The sequence below is a fragment of the Chrysemys picta genome, chromosome 16, assembly GCF_011386835.1.
Source record: "Chrysemys picta bellii isolate R12L10 chromosome 16, ASM1138683v2, whole genome shotgun sequence".
In the NCBI taxonomy this organism is placed as follows: domain Eukaryota; kingdom Metazoa; phylum Chordata; order Testudines; family Emydidae; genus Chrysemys; species Chrysemys picta.
This window is the reverse complement of record NC_088806.1, coordinates 5685457-5705625: the sequence shown is the minus strand read 5'-3', so window position 1 is coordinate 5705625 and position 20169 is coordinate 5685457. Positions and strand designations below refer to the sequence as shown.

The 20169-nt window shown below is 48.5% G+C and overlaps 1 protein-coding gene across 8 annotated transcripts in view; it reads left to right on the top strand.

Moving 5' to 3' along the window:
• The first annotated feature begins 271 nt into the window (after positions 1-271).
• Positions 272-20169, top strand: part of LOC101936867 (zinc finger protein 239-like) — a 309680-nt gene continuing 289782 nt past the window's right edge. For 2 of the 8 annotated variants that reach the window (XM_065569740.1, XM_065569746.1), the window contains exons 1-3: positions 272-452; positions 12018-12100; positions 15618-15744. In XM_065569740.1, coding sequence (XP_065425812.1) covers positions 272-452; positions 12018-12100; positions 15618-15744 — 391 coding nt within the window. Of the gene's footprint in view, positions 453-12017; positions 12101-15617; positions 15745-20169 lie in introns of those variants that run through there. The other 6 variants (XM_065569741.1, XM_065569747.1, XM_065569743.1 and 3 more) reach the window with 5 other exon arrangements.

The window sequence follows — 20169 nt, the reverse complement described above, 5'->3', positions numbered from 1 at the left end:
GACTCTGCAGGGAGCGGAAGTGACGTTGACAGGGAGGACCAGAGAACAGCTGCTGAAACTCTCCCTTACTTGAGCTGAAGAGGGCGGAAGCGGCGTCTGGGGCACGCTGGGAGATGTTCCTGCCCCTTCTGGGAACGGAAGTGACGTTGGACCGGGGAGGACGAGTCGGGTTGTGAACGCGCGCGGGGCGCTGCGGCTCTGCCTGGCTCTTGCAGGGCCGTTGGAGCCTCTCCCGGAGCCGAAGAAGAGTTTGTGTCTCCCGGCTCTGGGCATGCGCAGATGGAGGGGGGAAGAGTGCCGCATGCTGCTGCTCCCTGGCGCTGCGGGGCCGGGCGGAGCAGGAGGGTCTGTGCCGGGGAGACCCATTAACCCCTCCGTGCCCGGCCCGCCCCCTGCTCCCGCTGGGGCCGCCCCGGGCTCTGCCCGCCCCGCTGCGGAGCTGCAGCCTCCAGGTACCGGAGCGAGCCCCGGGGGCGGGGCCGGGCGGTGACTCTGCCCCAGTGTCCGTGGGGGGGACCCGGCATCTCGCAGCGCCGGGATCTGCTCCCTGGGGGCAGCGCCCGCGGGGGGCTCGGAGCTGCTGTCCCCGCAGGAGCCCAACGCCCCCGGGCCCGGCCAGGCTCTGCCCAGGGGCCCCACGGGGGGTCCCGGCGGGAGGAGACCAGCCCCCACTGGGGTCCCTGCGTGTGGCTGGGCGGAGGCTGCCGGGGGGCGGAGACCTGGGAAAGTGGCGGATGGAAAATGTCTGTGCAGCCTGGACATGGCGGGGGGGCGGGGAGAAGAGCAGGTGACCCCCGAGGAGCGGGGAGAGGAAGGGGGGGGTGAGATCCCCTCGGATTTACTGCTGTCCCCTCCTGTGGGGACCCCCCATCCTCTCCAGCCCTGCCCCCTTTCTCTCTAGAGAGCAACGAGTAACATCCAGGGTGACCCCCCCCCCCTTTCCCTCAAATCCCTGAGAAGGTCTCTGTTCCCCTCCCCCGATTGTGCCCCATTTTCTCTCCACTTCGCCAATGTCCAGTTCAAATCTCAGGTTTTGGGTGTTCTCCCCCCCCCCCCCCCCCCCACCTACAGTGATTTGTCCTTGTTTAGGTGGGAAATCGTTCCCCTGAGTGATTTCTGAAATGGGAAGAGGGTTAATGGGCAGAGGCTGGGAGCGCCCTGAGACAGGGATACCTCTGGGTTGGGGGGGGGGCACTCTCTGCTGGCAACAGGGCATGGAAAGGCCCAGGAAGGGAAGGAAGGAGCAAACGTCCCCCCTGGATGCGGCCCAGCCCCAGGTTTTCCAGTCCAGCTACTTCCCCCCCCCCCTTCCCCCACCCAACCCAGCAGCTTCTCCTCCCCCCCCCCCCCCCTCGCCATCACCTGCTAGTCACATTCCCAGACCCCACTGCTACCAGTGAGAGACACAGGATCCCCCACTTAGGAATTTCTCCAGCTGGGACCCCAAGACACTGCCTGCTAGTCACATTTCCAGACCCCACAGCCAGTGACTTTCTGACTCCAGCCCCACTCCTTTCCCCTGTGAAAGCGACATCACCCAGGGCTTCCTGCTGGCCATGTGAATGTGAGGCAAGAAGAATTCATCCCATTCTGTTGTTGATTGAATATCGCTGTATAATCCCCTCAAATTTCCCCTCTTTTCTCTTGAACTGTTGAATGGTGACATAAAATCTCCTCAGATATTGGTGTTTCTCTCTTATATTGGCAAATATTTAGTTTGTGCCCCATTTTCTCCTCAGTTCTGATCTACTGATATCAAATTCTTGAAAATCTTCCTGCTTTTCTCTCCAGGTGTCTGACTGAGATCAGGGATCTTATGGTACCTTATGCGTGGCTCAGGCCTTGCCTGAGATCATGTCCCCCAGTGTGCTGGGCACTGCACAAACCCTGAGTTTGGGGCACTCGTTGTGCCAGGAACTGCACAGACCTCTACAAAGAGCAGGGACCTTGTTGTGCAGGGCTCTGAACAGACACTGACCAAGATCAGGGTCCCCATTGTGACAGGTGCTGAACAGACACCAAGGGTATCTCTACCCTGCCATTAAAAACCTACAGCTGGCCCATGTGAGCTGATTCAGGCTCACAAGGCTCAGGCAAAGGGGCTGTTTAATTGCACTGTAGATGTCTGTGGTTTGAGCAGTTGCCTGCTAAATCCAGGGTTGTGAACTCAATCCTTGAGGGGGCCATTTGGGGATTTAGTTGGTGATTGGTCCTGCTTTGAGCAGGGGGTTGGACTAGATACCTCTTGAGGTCCCTTCCAACCCTGATATTGTATGACCCTGCGAGGTGGGAGGGTGCCAGACCTTGAGCTGCAGTCCAAGCCGGAACATCTACACCAAATTAAACAGCCCTGCAGCCTGAGCCGTGTGAGCCCAAGTCAGCGGGCACGGGCCAGCCGCTGGTGTCTAACTGCAGTGTAGACATGCCCACAGTGACAGCGTCCTTGCCACAAAAAGCTCAAAGGCTAAATAGGCAAATGGTGGGAGGCGACTCTCCATTTTAGAGATGGGGAAACTGAAGATCAGAGAGCTGAAGTAATTTGCTCAAGTTTGCATGGAGAATTTGGGGCAAAACTGGAAGCTGAACCCAGATTGTTTGAATTCGTGCCTCTCCCTTTAGCCCCAAGCCCAGCTTGTGGATGTACAGCGTTCTTTTGGTTTGTGTTTGCGTTGCATTGGCTTCCAAGGGAGGTTGTGGAATTTCCATCATTGGAGGTCTTTAAGATCAGGTTAGAGGTACACCAGTCTGGGAATGTCTAGGGATACTTCAGCCTGACTCATCACAGGAAGCTTGAGTACACGACCTCTTGAGATTCCTTCCATGCCTACATTGAAATAATTCTATGTTCTATGCTGAGCTGTTTTGCATGGTGCCATTTGGAACTGTGATTGTACCATGTTGTGTTGCATAGTTTTATGGTGCATTGTTTTGCCTCAGCGTGTTTGGTGCCTCTGTTGTGTTGGTTTGAGTTGAGCTCTTTTTCGTTGTGTAATTTTGTCCTAGGGTGTGTTAGTTAGCATTGTGTTGTTTTCTTTTCCTTTCTATTGTCATTTTATGCTGTGGGTTTCCTTTTCTTTTTTATGAATTGCCTGACATTATGTTGTGGTGGGTTTTATTCTGTATGTTGTGTTTTATACGTATATACTTCATAGCATCATAGAAATGTAGTGCTGGACAGGACCTCAAGATGTTATCAAGTCCAGCTCTCTCTAATGAGGCAGGACCAAGTATATGTAGATTGTCTCCGACAGAGGTTTGTCCTACCTGTTCTTAAAAACTTCCAGGAAAAGATACTCCACAGCCACTCTTGTAAGACTATTCCAGAGATTAACTACCTTAGCTCTGGTGTCACCCACACAGATTTTAGTGGTGAGCAGTTCTGGAGAGAGAGGAGACCCCAATGAGTGGGCAGTTGGGTAAAGAGACTAAAGTTGGGAGGAGAAATATTGAAGTGTCCAAGGTCACCCAGGCTATATGTGACAGAGCTAGAAATAGATCCCAGTTCTAGTGCCACCGTACTGCTGTTTTGGGCACTGAAGGTCTCTGCCACACTAGTGTTTTAGGGACTGGTGCAAACCCTTAGTATAGACAGAATTTACAGTAGTGCACTCTGGCACAGGTGCACCATGTCCCTGTTTGAAGGCTTGCGAGGGATGGGGGGGGGGAGCACAACAGTGACCTCACTGAGGCGTGGGGCTGGCTGAACAGTGCAGCTGGTAACGGAGGGACAGCAGTGAGTGCTGGAGGTATGAGCCAGGAGCACAGCCCCACAGGACTGGACACTGACTTCTCCTGACCCAGGGGACACACCCAGCTGTGTGCAGGGACTGCAGCTGAGCTGCCCTGCCAAGACAGCTTGTGCATCCATGGACAAACCACCTTTTCCTGCATGTTAATACAATGGGGTCTGGGGACCTTTCCAAGCTGCGGGTGACGGGGCTCTGGAGTTACCTGGGTCTGTTCCTGGCTCTGTCACTGACCTGCTTGGTGACCTTGGGGAAGTCCCAGCCCCTCTCTGTTTTCCTCGTACCCATTGTCTACTTGGATTGTGATCTCTTTGGGGCAAGGACTGTCCCGCTCTGTCTGTGCAGTGCCCAGCACAATGGGGGTGCTGATCTCAGTCAGGTTCTCTGCCATGTGCAGCACGATGGGGCTCTGATCCCCATTAGTGTCTTTGCAGCATAAAGAAGTACTAACCCTTTCCTGTGGCTACTGGAAATACCTCATCTGATGCATCCTAGGACTGCATTAACCTATTTCACGGCCACATCACATTGGTGGCTCATAATTATCCTGTGATCAGCCAGTACACCTAGGTCTTTCTTTTCTGTCACTTCCAACTGATAAGTCCCCAGTTTATTGCAAAAATTCTTGTCGTTAGTCCCTAAGTGCATAATTTTGCACTATTAATTTTCATCCCCTTTTTATTACTCCAGCTTTCAAGGTCATGCAGATCTTCTTGTATGATTTTCCTGTCCTCCTCCATATTGGCAATCCCTCCCAGCTTTGTGTCACACTCCCACTTTTTGTGCCAAGGTCACTAATAAAAATGTTGAATAAGATTGGTCCCAAGACCCATCTCTGAGGAACTCCACTAGTAACCTCCCTCCAGCCTGACAACTCACCGTTCAGTATGACCCCTTGTAGACTCCCCTTTAACCAATTCTTTATTGAACTTTCAGTTCTCATATTAATCCCCATCTTCTCCAATTGAACAAATAGTTTCCCATGTGGAACTGTATCAAATGCCTTACTGACATCCAGATCAGGTTTCTCTGGCATGATCTACCTTTAGTAAAACCATGTTTTATTTATTTATAGTGCTGAAGGCTGGAAGGGACTATTAGCAATAGGCTGAGAGTGGCCATGTGGAGGTGGGGGAGGGGATGGCACACAGTGGGGAGGCGGGGAAGGGGATGAGGCATCGGAGGTGTATCTGGGATTTTGTTTTGTAGGAGTTCATGTCTCTGCTCCCTGTGGCCGTGGTGCATTCTGTACCAAAGCAGCTTGTCAGCAGAGCAGACACACACACCATAGCTCCATCTGGAACACGCAGCATTCACTGCCAGACAGGATGGGCGATTTTTCAGGGATCCAGCTTGATATGCCTGGCTGGGGTGGATTCAGTTGGATGGGGGTCTGGGTCTCTGATAGTTTGCGATGTTCCTTTTTGCATAGTCAGTTCTTTCCCTTTATTGTTTTACCCCCAGCTATGCCACTCTCTTCTTAACTTGACTTTGGTTATTTCACTAGGGTTACCATACGTCCGGTTTTTCCCAGACATGTCCGACTTTTTGGTAATCAAACTCCCGTCCGGGGGGAATTGCCAAAAAGCTGAACATGTCCAGGAAAAATACCGGCTGGGCACTTCCCCTCCCGGGCTCCAGCTGCTCTGCTCTGGCGGCGCAAGGTCCGGGGGCATGGGGGCTGCCCGAAGCCGGAGCGCTCGGGCAGCTCGGCTCTTAAACAGAGCCAAAGAGTCAGGGGAGGAGCACAGCAGCTGGAGCCCGGGAGGGGAAGTGCCCGGCCGGCGGCTCGGGGTCCGGAGGCAAGGGGGCTGCCCGAAGCCCGAGCGCTACCGGCTTCATGGTTTGCCGGGCAGCCTCCAGACCCTGCGCCCCCGGCTCGGCGCTTCTGCTCCCAGGCTTCAGCTGTGCTGGGGAAGCGCCGGCCGGGGGCGCAGGGTCTGGAGGCTGCCCGGCAAACCGTGAAGCCGGTAGCGCTCGGGCAGCCCTTTTTGCGTGGCTGGGAGGGAAGAGGGGGAGTTGGGGCGGGGACTTTGGGGAAGGGGCGGGGAATGGGCAGAGTTGGGGCAGGGAAGGGGCGGAGGTGGGAAAGGGGCAGGGCCAGGGCCCGTGGAGTGTCCTCTTTTGTTTATTTTTTAAATATGGTAACCCTATATTTCACTTCCAGCTTTTAAATGGGATCTAATAATTGCAAAGCTGAATGAAAGATAAAACAAACAGAACCATTTGAATTTTGGCACATAGCTGGTAGAACTATACATAGATGGTCTCCTGTAATTACTTTTCGTTACCTATAGCATTTTCTGGCGGGGCGGATAAAGCAATGTCAAAGAGCCCAATGCACGAAAGGGCTCGTCAGGTGTTTGCTCTCTAAGGAAAATGTCACCGGCCCAGGGCTTGCAGTCTTTCAGGAGTGGTGCGCTGGATTGTATTTAGGAATCTCAAAATAAAAGGTTAAGACGGCTGGTTCACAATATCCAATGAAATCTTGCAAACAATTATACAAATAGACGCGAATGCTATTAAAACAACATGGTATTAATACTGATTCAAAACTGAAATTAAAATTGAGATAAATGCATGAGAAATGAACTGACACCTAATTACCATTCCTACCATTCCTAACGCCTAAAATTTTGACACTCGCTCACCCTCCCCCCCACCACCACCATGAGTTCTCACCTGTTGGTCAACTTGGCTCCCAGTCCCACATCAGCTGTGTCCTCTCCCAACCTAACCCATTTCTACTGCATTTCTTCATCCCCCTCATCCAGGCAGAGGGTTGGCACTGCAGCCCCCAAGACACCTGTGTTAATCACTGTCTCTCATACTGGGGCTACTTACATTTCAGGGAAAGATTTATCAGATTTACTGATTCTGGGAGGTGGGAGAGGCTGAGAGGGAGTTTGCTCCCCACATTCTGTAGGGCCATGTTCAACTCTGGTAACCTTCATGTTACCTCATTCTCCACCTTCCCCCATGTGTCTCTGATCATGTGTCAGAGTGTCATCTTCTGATCATAATGGCACTGGCCTCAGCAGAGCTCCCAGACAGGAGCTACATCATGAGGGGGTTACGGTACTGAGAGTTAAATACATCACAGGGAGGGTATAATTATCCTGAAATGAAGCATTACTGTCCAGGAAGTGAAAAAATTCAAATACTTCATTACTTAAAATTACGCTTGAAAGGACTGGATTTTTATGAATAAATTGCAGTAAATGTTGATTTCACTGTAAACACACACAGATGAGAAAATATTTATATAGGTAATATACAGAAATGCTTCTGGAGAAAGTGAAGTTTGATTTAAGGATATTTACACTGTATATTTTGCGTGTGACATTGACAATTTCTCTTTGAACAGTTATATGATTTGGCTTTTGGAATCTCAACATTTACTGTTGTTAAATAATTGTTGTCTGATGATCCCCATAACTTCCCACAGCTCTGAACATTAAAATTATAAACATTGAAAAAAGGGCTTAAAAATAAATATTGATACCATCTATTTAAATTAAAAGAAAGAAATAGACAAAATGAATTTTGTCTAACCCACTTAACAGCAATCACAATATGCTTGGGGGTGGAAAGTCACAGCTAAGGCACCCAACCTTAATTCGGCCCTGTAGTGACACCAGGCAATCGCCATAGGGCTACGAATTAGGCATTTTAGTGTATCAAGTTCCCGATTAGATCATACCGATCTGTAAAGACACATGAGATCTTTTCCTCAGGATATCACCTTCACTAGGTTAGGGTTTTTTTTTATTGGTAATTCCCAGAAGTCAATAGATAAATAACATTCTATCAGTTATGAAGTTGCTGTTTCATATTTCTGGGGAGTGTCTATAATTTTGCACTAGGGGCTAGGTCCTTGAAGAGACAGAACCTTGGTTTCATTTTAGCTTGTGCATGCTCAGCAGCTTCTGGAATTTGGTTCAAAGTATTTACATGTTTCCCTGTCCTGTTCTTAAAAGTGCTGCTATAGAAAGTGGGGAAGGGGCAGGAACTGACTGCAGGATCAATAGCTGAGTCCCTTAGATATTTATAGCTCATCGGAAGGAGGACGGGGATTGGTGGGTGTCTGGGGATTTAATAATAAACACACAAATATCATTGTTCTTAGGAAATTTTCATCTTCTAATTCCCATAACCCACTAATTATCCGTGGCTGCCCCGGGGAGTCTGGGGAGGGAGTACTAGTAAACTCCTGTGGCCCGTGTGGAACCTAAGGCACAAGGATCTTTCAGTGACTGGCTCAAAGTCACCCAGAGTGAAATTCACTTCACCGGATAAACCCCTAGTTGCTGGGCTCTGCAGAGGGGTGGGGAGGTGAATTCCATTCTTGAGCATGGACCCCCATCCAATTCTCACCCCGATCTCAGACACTACCCCAACCTTCCCCTGCAGTGCTGGACCCACTTGATGCTTCCAGAGCCATCTGCCATGGGACCTGGAGGGGACAGAGGCCCAGCTCCAGAAATACTACCCATGCCCACAGGCCCCATGCTGTGCTGGAGTTGCCCTGACTTTCCAGTCTGCAGATCGGCCTAGCTGTACCCAGCCCGTGCACCCACCACACACAAACTTTGTCACAACACACATCCCAGGATCGGAAAAGACCATCTGGGGCTGGCTGCAGAATCCCTTTGCTGCTGTGAGAGGAATGGGGTGGTCCCTTATATAGCATACAAACATACCCGGGGCAGAAGGGAAATGTAGTTTCTTCCAGGGGATGGGAAATGTTTGATTTAGAGTCCTGAGCTCTGTCGTCTTGTTTGTCTCCTTCTGCCACTTTCAGATCTCTTGGAGAGATAAGGTAGGTGAGTTAATTTTTTAGAACCAATTAAAAATACCTCTTTGATATCTTGGGTCCAACATGGCTACAACAACTCTTTTCCCTTTGTACCCCCTCCCACTCTCACCCACCCTCAGCTGAGACTGTCCCATGTGACGGGAGAATAAGGGTTCAGTCCTGTAACTGGACTGGGTCTTGCCAGCACTGATGGGAGTGAAAGCTGGGTGTGAGTTACTCATGTGGGAATTCTGTGCCACTGCGTACGCACAGAATTCATGTCCAGCGCCGACTTTATTTTTTTTTGCATGAAGAAAATAAATTCTGCCCGAGAAGTGCTGCAGTTCTGCCTTCCACCCACCCTGTCGCACCAGAACAGCCAACAGCTAGCTGGGTTGATCTTGGTGGGAAATTGTTGCCCCGAGCTATACCCCAAATAGGAAGAGAGTTAGTGGGTGCAACTTGGAAGAGTCCTGAGACATGGCTGCCTCTGGGGGTGGGGAGAGGGTGGTCATTGTCTACTTGCAAGAGGGTGTGGAAAGGGCACAGGAGGAGCAAGTGTCCTCTATGGAGACTGCCCAGCCCCAGGTTATCCAGTCTCAGATGCTTCTTCCCCCACCATACCACAAACCTCTTCACCTCTCCAACCATCTTCCAGTCTTCCCTCACTGCTCCCCCTTCCTGACTGGCAGAGAACCTGTAAGCCAGTAGTGTGTCAGGGCTCAACCCTCTGGCTGAGTCCTTGGGGCATTTTCTTCCTCTCTGAGGGTACCATGCCAGAGGGGCCCCACAAATCTACATTGCTTAGGCTTTGGCTTCAGCCCTGGGTGGTGGGGCTCAGGGCCCTGGACTTCAGCCCCCTGTGCTGGGACTTCAGCTTTCTGCCCTGGGCCTCAGCAAGTCTAATGCTGGCCTTGCTTGGTGGCCCCCCTGAAACCTGCTAGTGGCCTCCCAGCAGGCCCCAGACCCCTGGTTGAGAACCACTGCCTTACACCACAAATCACAGCAATGTTCAGGTTACTGCCAGTCATAGAATCAGAATATCAGGGTTGGAAGGGACCTCAGGAGGTCATCTAGTCCAACCCCCTGCTCAAAGCAGGACCAATCCTCAACTAAATCATCCCAGCCAGGGCTTTGTCAAGCCTGACCTTGTCCCAAAGGACCAGTCACTTACTTAGGTCAATTGAATCTTAGATCTCACATCAAAGACAATGTTTGTAGCCAGTCCTGTAATAACCTGTATTAAGACTTATTTAAGAGGAAAGGAGAGTTGTTTACAAAGTTAAAGCAGGTAATCATATAGCTGCAGACAAGTTACAGTCTTAAATTTAAAAAGGTAAAAGAAGCTTCTATAATAAGTAAGCTCTGTCTTCCTTAGGACTAACCCAGGCTAATCAGCTGGGGAACTCTTGCTTATGCCTAGAAACTTTGCCCCCCAGAGACCAAGCAGCATACAGATAATCAGTTCCTTCTGAATCGGGTTTTTTATCCCCTTCCTGCCATGTGCTCTGAGCTGCAAACTCAGCTAATGGGAAGTCAAGAGCACAACAACAGTCTTTTGTCTATTATGGGTTGTTAAAGAAGTCTATTTGGTGTTGATGGACCTTTCCTGCCAGGTAGCATACAGTGCATTCTGTTGCCAATCAGCACTTCACATAGGTAAAGCCTCTCTCCTGTCTGGTGATTTACATAGCCAGAGAGGCTCACAATGCAACTAGTCAGATAGTAACCCAGGCAGCAACTCACAACCGTTCAATAAAGTCTAAACACTAAACACATTCTTATAATTCTAATACCTGTTTTAACAATAGTAACACAGGTGAGCCAGACTTGATTCCAGCTATGCATTTGTGCATGTTCAATTAAGACATGGGGGCTTTTGCAAGAGCTAACACTTCATCTGCCGGTGTCACAAGCAGGATGGCAGGGATGGTGTCTCTAGCCTCTGTTTGCCAGAAGCTGGGAATGGTGACAGGGGATGGATCACTTGATGATTACCTGTTCTGTTCATTCCCTCTGAAGCACCTGGCATTGGCCACTGACCTAGATGGACCATTCTTATGCTCTTATGTTGACAGTCTCTCTCAGGAGTATCTACTCATTTGGACTCACTGGGGAGCCACAGAAAGAAACACGCTGGTGAGGCAAGAAGGCCCAGTCTCAGAGCCCCTGGGGTCATGCTTGCCAAAAGCTAAAACTAGGCCCAACCCATGAAAGGGGGCACTCCCAGGAGAGACTGTATAAAGGCTGGAGCATCAAACAACTTTGTAAACCTGAGACAGCTGCCTTGGGGACAATGAGAGGGAGAATTCCCCAAACTGACTCCTTTGATTCTGCTTTTCTCTGGCCTTTGCTTCATAGAATCATAGAACTGGAAGGGACCTTGAGAGGCCATCTAGTCCAGTCCCCTGCACTCAAGGCAGGACTAAGTATTCTCTTCTAAACCATCCCTGACAGGTGTTTGTCCATCTTGCTCCTAAAACTCCCAAATGATGGAGATTCCACAACCTCCCTAGGCAATTTATTCCAATGTTTAACCACTCTGTCAGGAAATTTTTTCTAATATCCAACCTAAACAGTCCTTGCTGCAATTTTAGCCCATTGCTTCTTATCCTATCCTCAGAGGTTAGGAAGAACAATTTTTCTTCCTCCTCCTTGTAACAACCTTTTATGTACTTGAAAACTACTATCGTGTCTCCTTTCAGTCTTCTCTTCTCCAGACTAAACAAACCCAATATTTTTGATCATCCCTCACGGATCATGTTTTCTAGACCTTTAATCATTTTTGTTGCTCTTCTCTGGACTTTCTCCAATTTGTCCACATATTTCCTGAAATGTGGCGCCCAGAACTGGACACAGTTCTCCAGTAGAGGCCTAATCAGCTCGGAGTAGAGTAGAAGAATTACTTCTCGTGTCTTGCTTATAATACCCATGCTAGTACATCCCAGAATGATTTTCGCTTTTTTTGCAACAGTGTTACACTGTTGACTCATATTTAGCTTGTGATCCACTATGACCCCCAGATCCCTTTCTGCAGTACTCCTCCCTAAAAATCATTTCTTATTTTGTATGTGTGCAACTGATTGTTCCTTCCTAAGTGGAGTACTTTGCATTTGTCCTTATTGAATTTCATCCTATTTACTTCAGATCATTTCTCCAGTTTGTCCAGATCATTTTGAATTTTAATCCTACCCTCCAAAGCACTTGCAACTCCTCCCAGCTTGGTATCATCCGCAAACTTTATAAGTGTAACAGAGAGATTCTGTTACTGGGAGGGTGTCACCATGTCTCAGAGGATTACACCCTGGTGGGAGGGGGCTAGGCCTGTACTGGAATAAGGTCACTCTTTGCTTCACAGTGTGGCAGAACCTAGAATGTCCATTAGCAGGGGAAAATCCTGGGGGGGAATTGGCGTGTGGAATGGACAAAAGCCCCATCTGAATTCTCTCAAATTGCCCTTCTCGCCCTGGCAGGCTACAGAATAACGTCCACGTTTCACTCCAGATCATCCCGTCCTCCCAGGGGGAAGGAAATAGCTGCAATGGAGCTGGCTCAGGTAAGGGATTATCAGGGAGCTGGTGGTGGGTTCTGCTTGGAGGGAGAGGAGCAGTAATGCATAGGATGGTGGGAGCTGTTCGAGGTGATGGGAGGCAGGAAATATCTAGGGTGGAGAAAGGGAGGGGACAGGATGTGACAAACCTGTTGAGAATTGTGTAAAGCTAGAAATCCCTTTACCCTGCGTCCAGCACTTCCCCCAGTTCAGTCTCTGTTCTTCGGGTGCTTCCAGGAGTTCTCTTGTGTGGGGAATGAGGCCAAGAGATGATGTCACACCCCACCTTATGTAGCTTTTCCATATGGCGGAACCCCTTTTTTTCCAAACTGAGTTTGCAGTCCAGTTTGTGGGAAAATACAGGTACCAAAATGGAGTTCAGTGTCATGTGGTCTGGTCACATGACCTACATGCCTTGCTGAGTCATAGTAGCCATGATTCATAGGCTGGCTGACACATTCACAGGAGGGCTAAGCTCTTCCACGGTCCATTGTCTTTGTTGATGAACCATCAGCGCTGTCTGGCTTCTTCATTGTTGTACCTGAAAGGCTAGTTGTGGGTGTTACCCAGAGTAAGCACATTTGAAATACAGATACATAGTCAATATCCATAACTTCAGATACAAACATGTTCCACGCACACAAAGGGACTTCAACAGCTGAGTTAAGGGAAAGTGGGTGGGTCAGCTTTTGTGGCCTGCATCATGCGGGAGGTCAGATTAGATGATCATAATGGTCCCTTCTGACCTTAAAGTCTATGAGTCTATGAGTCTATAAATAGGATAATCATATTCAGCAAATCATAACTTTTCCAATGACACCACACATGATGCATCTTGCACATATTGCATCGTAATTCTGTCCTAATCATATTATAATCAAACCACTATACTGAATATGGGCTGTAGTGTCAGATAGGGCCTAATTTCAAGGCACAGGAGTTGGGACTGGAACTTCCCCTCTTTGTGGAACAGGAAATAACCCTCCAGCCAGGTTTGGGAAAACTTCCTAGACTCCCACTGCTGGAGACTGAATCTATTGACACTTCATTAGTTACCCCCACCCCCAATCTTTGTGGCAACTGCAAACTTTATCAGTGATGATTTTATATTCTCTCCTAGGTCATTGATAAGAATGTGAAATAGCACAGGGCCAAGAAGCAATCCCTGCGGGAACCCACTAGAAATAAATCCACTCGACCATGGTTCCGCATTTACAATCATAGTTTTTAATCTATTTAATGTCTGCCGTGTTTATTTTGTATCATTCTAGTTTTTTAGTCAAAGTATTGTGCTGTACCAAGTCATATACCTTACAGAAGTCTAGGTATATTACATCAATACTATTAGCTGCAACCAAACTTTTGATCTCATCCAATAAGTATATCCAGTTAGTTTGATAGTATCTATTTTTTCTAAACCTTTGTTAATGGGTACTAATTATATTATCCTCTTTTAATTCTTTATTAATGAAATCCAGTATCGACTGCTCCATTATCTTGTGCAGTATAGATGTCAGACTGACACTCTTGTAATTAGCTGGGTCATCTCTTTTATACTTTTTAAATATTGGCACAGCATTAGCTTTATTCCGGTCTTCTGAAATTTCCCCAGTGATCCAAGACCTAATTAAAATCAACATTAAGAGTCCACCACGCTCTTCCACCAGGTCTTTTAAAACTCTTGGATACAAATTATCTGGACCCGCTGATTTAAACATGTCTAACTTTAATTGCTGCTGTTTTACGTCCTCATGAGTTCTTGTTGGAATGGAAAGAGTGTCATTGTCAACATCTTATGATATGAGTACATCATCTATTTTTCTCCAAATCAAGGAGAGAAATATTTATTGAACACTTTTACATATTCTGCATTTTTTTATTATTATTATTCTGCCATTTCCACCTAGTAATTTCCCACTACCATTGTTAGGATTAATTTTGTACTTTTAAAAACTTCCTTCTTATTTTCATTGATTGGTCATTGATTTCTGATAGCTTCCCTTACCAATTTTCTACAATTCTGACCTTCTAACTTATATTCTTTACTATTGACTTCCCCGTTTCTTCCATATATTTTATTTGGAGAGTGTTGGGATTCCTACCAGGGAGCCACCAGCAGGGTACAGAGACAGCCCCATCTCTTTTATATCAAGCTCTGTGTGACTTTGCACTCTATATGATTTTATGAAAATATGCTAATGTAACTGGAATATGATTCATGCAAAAGGTCCCTTGTAAGGTATCATTACAAAGCTTATAATCTGTTGAGTGTGATCATCCTATTTGTATAAATGTACCACTCTTGTATCTGAAACTAGAAATATGAAATATAACTGAGGGCGTATTGTAATTATGCAAAGTGTGGGCCATTAATGGTGGTTTGGAATCTTGATGACTCCCATTAACCCAGACAATTGACTGCAGATGGCTCTGTTTTACCTGAAATTCCTGTATACATGTGTGCTGGCAAGTGGGTAATGAATTCTTAGAGTGACATCTGTTCATGTCACCTGAACTGGAATTCATCTTTAACCTGGTGCTCTTCCATTGAGAAGGTGGGGTGGGGGTAACCCAGAGGGACAAAGGATTCCTGCCTTATGCAAAAGATATGTAAGTGGGTGGAACAGAGAAAAGTGAGAGCCATCATGAGGAATCCCCTAGCTACCACCTGAGCTGGAGCAAGGGCTGTACCAGGGGAAAGGATTGTGCCCAGACTGTGAAAGAAACGTATTGAAACATCTCTGAGGGTGAGATCTTATCTGTATTCAGTTTCTTACTCTATTAGACATAGACTTGCGTGTTTTATTTTATTTTACTTGGTAATTCACTTTTTGTTACTATTTGGAACCACTTAAATCCTACTTTCTGTAATTAATAAAATCACTTTTTACTTATTAATTATCCCAGAATATGTATTAAAACCTGGGGGTGTGGGGCAAACAGCTGTGCATATCTCTCTATCAGTGTTATAGAGGGCAAACAGTTCATGAGTTTACCCTGTATAAGCTTTATACACGGTAAAACGGATTTATTTGGGTTTAGCCCCCATTGGGAGTTGAGCATCTGAGTGTTAAAGACAAGAACACTTCTGTAAACTGCTTCCAGTTAAGTCTGTAGCTTTGGGGCAAGTAATTCAGACCCTGGGTCTGTGTTGGAGCAGACGGGCATGTCTGGCTCAGCAAGATAGGGTGCTGGGTTCCCGAGCTGGAAGGGAAAGCAGGGGCAGAAGTAGTCTTGGCACATCACTTGGCAGTTACCAAGGGGGTTTCTGTGATTCAACCTGTCACACTCTGGCTATAGGTATGTGATAAATGTGAAGATCCTGCGTCCGTCTGTCAGCTGGGAGACACATACGTTCTCTCTTTCTACCCTCTGATGCCTCCTGGCTGCTTTAAGCAAGATGGGGTGGGACTCTGTTAACATGTGCCTTCCGGAGCTTCGATTTACCTGTTGCTGCTGTTCCGTGAATAGTGGGGTGTGATTGGGGCAGCAGGTACTGAGTGTTGGACTCTTGCTCTTTCAGGGGCCGGTGACTTTTGAGGAGGTGGCTGTGTATTTCACCAGTGGAGAGGGGGCTCTGCTGGACCCCACTCAGAGAGACCTCTACAGGGATGTCATGCAGGAGAACTATGAGACGGTGGTCTTTCTGGGTAAGGAGTCCTGTCCCCTCAGTTTTTGGAAGCTGTGGGGTCTCTAAAGAACCTGAGTAGTAATAACTTTATTTGTCATACAAGTTTTGACAAGTTTCCTCGCCCCCCCCCCTTTTTTTCCCCTTATCTCCCATTCTCTAGAATAATTTTTGGACATGTGCCTTTTTGGTGCTGTCAGTCATATTAGAATTGCATTTAATATATCCTTATTGGGTACATTAATAACTACATTAATAACTAGAGCTTTCATGCCTTTTCCTCATTTTAAGAGGAAAATATGCCACTTGTAGAATTCTAAATTGAGTAAATAGCTGTATGACATATGCATGGGTTGTGTGACAGTAAGATGAACTCTTCTTTTGATAGGAGAGCACATAATGTTGCCATTCAGGACCCCACGGGAGAAGGGAGAACAGAGCTGTGGGAGGAGTGGAGAAGGGATGGACTAGATAATTCTGGGGTGCCAGGATATGGGGAAGGTGTGTTCAGGATTAGAGCTAAGAAGCAGCAGGGAGGGATGAGGTAGTGAGAGACAAGGAGGAAACACAGTAAGCTCCCAAGGTGCCAGGAGCTTACTGAGAGTATCGGGGAAAAAGGGAAGAGAAGTGTGGAGGAAGGGCACCCAGGAAGTGGACTGGGTGGGTCAGTAGGAGGGAGAAGAGGTTTGGGGATCTAGCGCTGTGGGGGATCCCAGACCTTTAACCCCAAATCCCTACCCAAGCCTTGTTGCTTTAGAGCAGGGGTCTCAAACTCAAATGACCACGAGGGCCACATGAGGACTAGTGCATTGACCCGAGGGCCGCATCACTGACACCCCCCCCTTGCTGGGCCTGGCCCCGCCCCCATTCCACCCCTTCCATGAGGCCCCGCCCCTACCCCGTTTCTTCACCACCACCTCCCCTGAGTGTGCTCCTCCCCCCCTCCCTCCTGGAAAGTGCTAAGCGTTATACAGAGCATACAGATCAGTGCTGCTCCTACAAGAAGTCATTTCCAAGCAATTTTAATAAAATATATACACTCAGTAATGCACCTCACTCAAAGGACAAAACACGCACTTAGTTAGATTTACTTCTGTTAAAGTCCCCCCCACTGCACTGGGCTGCACCACCACTCCACCCCTGCTCTGCCTCTTCCAGGGGTGGCAGGTTTGTAGAAATTTTGGTGGTGCCCAGAACCTGCCCTCCACCCCTACCGGCCTAAGGCTCTGGGAGGGAGTTTGGGTGGGGGAGGGGGCCTGGGGTGCAGGCTCTGGGATGGAGTTTGGGTGCTGGGGCAGGGGGTGGGGTGTAGACTCTGGGATGGAGTTTAGGGATAGGAGAGGGTGCAGGGGTGAGGGCTGTGGGACTGGGGATGAGGGGCTCGGGACATTGGAGAGACTCAGGACTAGGGCGGAAGGGCAGCCTGCCCTGGCCCTAGTGGAGGGGGGCACTAGGACCCCGCGGCAGCAGGTGATGCTGGAAGCCGGCAGAGTGGAGCGGAGTCAGCAGGAGCTGCAGGCTCCGGGGCAGTGAGGGGGCAGCAAGTGAACCCGAGGGACACTTGGGGGAGGCGTGTGGGGGTGGCAGGCAGGGCCAGGGGAGAGACACGGCCCCAAACATTGGGGAGCAGCAAGCAGGGAGCTTAGCTGCCACATAAAATAACTCGGGAAGTAACTGGGGGGGGAGGGGAGCTTGGCGGGCCACAGGGAAGAGCCGCGTGTTTGAGACTCCTGCTTTAGAGCCTACACTCCAGTTTTATTTCCGTTCAGTTTCACTTCATTATACATTTTTTCCCCAAATATTATTTTATCTCTTGACCTCCCTCTCCCACTCATTACCCCCCTCCCCATATAACCTCCCCATCCCTATGCACAGCGACCCCGGCCACCGATCCTGAGTCCTTGCTGCATTCCTCCCTCCCATAGCAGGGCCCCTACCCAGGCACAAATGGGCACTTTGTTGATGATGTCACAGGGTGGTAGTGTAGCCTGTACAATTTTTACACCTATAAGATTACGTATTGGGGTAAAACTTGCCCTTGCACATGGCTGCTCAAAGTTAATTGAGAAGATGGAATTTGGTGAAACACACAGAAACTTGATTTAATACGGACAGTTAAAATTGAAATCATAGGCAAGGATCAATACACATAAGGATTAGACTAAGGGTATGTCTACACTACAAAATTAGGTCAATTTTATAGAAGTCGATCTTTAGAAAGCGATTTTATACAGTTGATTGTGTATGTCCCCACTAAGCGTGGTAGGTCAGCAGAGTGCATCCTCAATACTGTGGCTAGCATCAACTCAGAGTGGTGCACTGCGGGTAGCTATCCCACAGTCCCCGCTGCCCATTGGAATTCTGGGTTAAGCTTCCAATGCCTGATGGGGCAAAAACATCATCGTGGATGGTTTTGGGTACATGTCGTCAGTCTCCCCTCCCTTCCTCCCTCCTTGAAAGCAACGGCAAACAATCGTTTTGCACCTTTTTTCCTGGGTTACCCATGCAGACGCCCTAGGAAGGCAAGCATGTAGCTTGCTCAGCTTAGCGCTGCTGCTGTTAGCATTGTAAACACCTCACACATTATCCTGCGGTATGTGCAGAACCTGGCTAGGAGACGCCAGCATGAGGATGATTGTGAGGAGGATATGGACACAGATTTTTCCTGAAAGCACGGGATGTGGTAATTGGGACATCATGGTGGCAGTGGGCAGGTTGATACAGTGGAACACCGATTCTGGGCCCAGCAAACAATCACAGACTGGTGGAACCGCATAGTGTTGCAGGTATGGGATGATTCCCAGTGGCTGCAAAACTTTCGCATGTGTACGGTCACTTTCATGGAACTTTGTGAGTTGCTTTCCCAAGCCCTAAAGCACAGGAATATCAAGATGAGACCTGCCCTGACAGTTGAGAAGCGAGTGGCGATAGCCCTGTGGAAGCTTGCGATGCCTGACTGCTACCAGTCAGTCGGGAATCAATTCGGAGTGGTGAAATCTACCGTGGGGGCTGCTGTGATCCAAGTAGCCAAAGCAATCAGTGACCTTCTGCTATCAAGGATAGTGATTCTGGGAAATGTGCAGGTCATAGTGGATGGCTTTGCTGCAATGGGGCTCCCTAACTGTAGTGGGGCGATAGACGGAACACATATCCCTATCTTGGCAACGGACCACCTTGCCAACCAGTACATAAACCGCAAGGGGTACTTCTCAATGGTGCTGCAAGCACTGGTGGATCACAAGGGACATTTCACCAACATCAACATGGGATGGCTGGGAAAGGTGCATGATGCTTGCATCTTTAGGAACTCCAGGCTGTTTGAAGAGCTGCAAGACAGGACTTATTTCCCAGACCAGAAAATTACCGTTGGGGATGTTGAAATACCAATAGTTATCCTTGGGGACCCAGCCTACCCCTTGCTCCCATGGCTCTTGAAGCCATACACAGGCACCCTGGACAATAGTCAGGAGCAGTTCAACTATAGGCTGAGCAAGTGGAGAATGGAGGTAGGATGTGCCTTTGGACTTTTAAAAGCACGATGGTGCTGTTTACTGACTCGGTTAGACCTCAGCGCAACCAATATTCCCATTTATTGCTGCTTGCTGTGTGCTTCATAATATCTGTGAGAGTAAGGGGGAGATGTTTATGGCAGGGTGGGAGGTTGACATAAATCGTCTGGTGGCCAATTTTGAACAGCCAGACACCAGGGCGATTAGAAGAGCACAGATAGGCACACTGCGCATCAGAGAAGTTTTGAAAACCAGTTTCATGACTGGCCAGGCTACGGTGTCACAGTTGTGTGCATTTCTCCTTGATGCAAAATCGCCCCCTTTGTTGAATTTACTTCCCTGTAAGCAAATCCCCCTCCCCGCTTCGACCACAGCTGGCAAAGGAAATAAAGTCCCTATTGTTTTGAATCCATGCATTCTTTATTTATTTAAAAAAAAAAAAAAAGGGGGCGGGGGGGAGATCATTGACAAAGTAGCCCGGGTGGAGGGAAGGACAAGGCCACATGGCTTATTGTAGCCACACTACAAATCAAAACTGTTTGAATGACAGCCTTCTGTTGCTTGGGCCATCCTCTGGAGTGGAGTGGCTGGGTGCCCGGAGCCTCCCCCCACACCCCGCATTCTTGGGCGTCTGGGTGAGGAGGATATGGAACTTGGCGAGGATGGCAGGTGGTTATACAATGGATGCAGCAGCAGTCTGTGCTTTCGTTGCCTTTCCTGCAGCTCCACCCGACGCCTGATCATGTCCGCTTGCTCCCCCATTAGCCTCAGCATCTCCTCCTGCGTGTTCTGATCACGCTCACTGAATGCTTTCCTGGCTTCTGCCACCGAATGCCTCCATGCATTCAGCTGGGCCCTATCAGTGCAGGAGGACTGCATGAGCTTGGAAAACATGTCATTGCGAGTGTGGGTTTTTTCACCTTCTAATCTGCGATAAC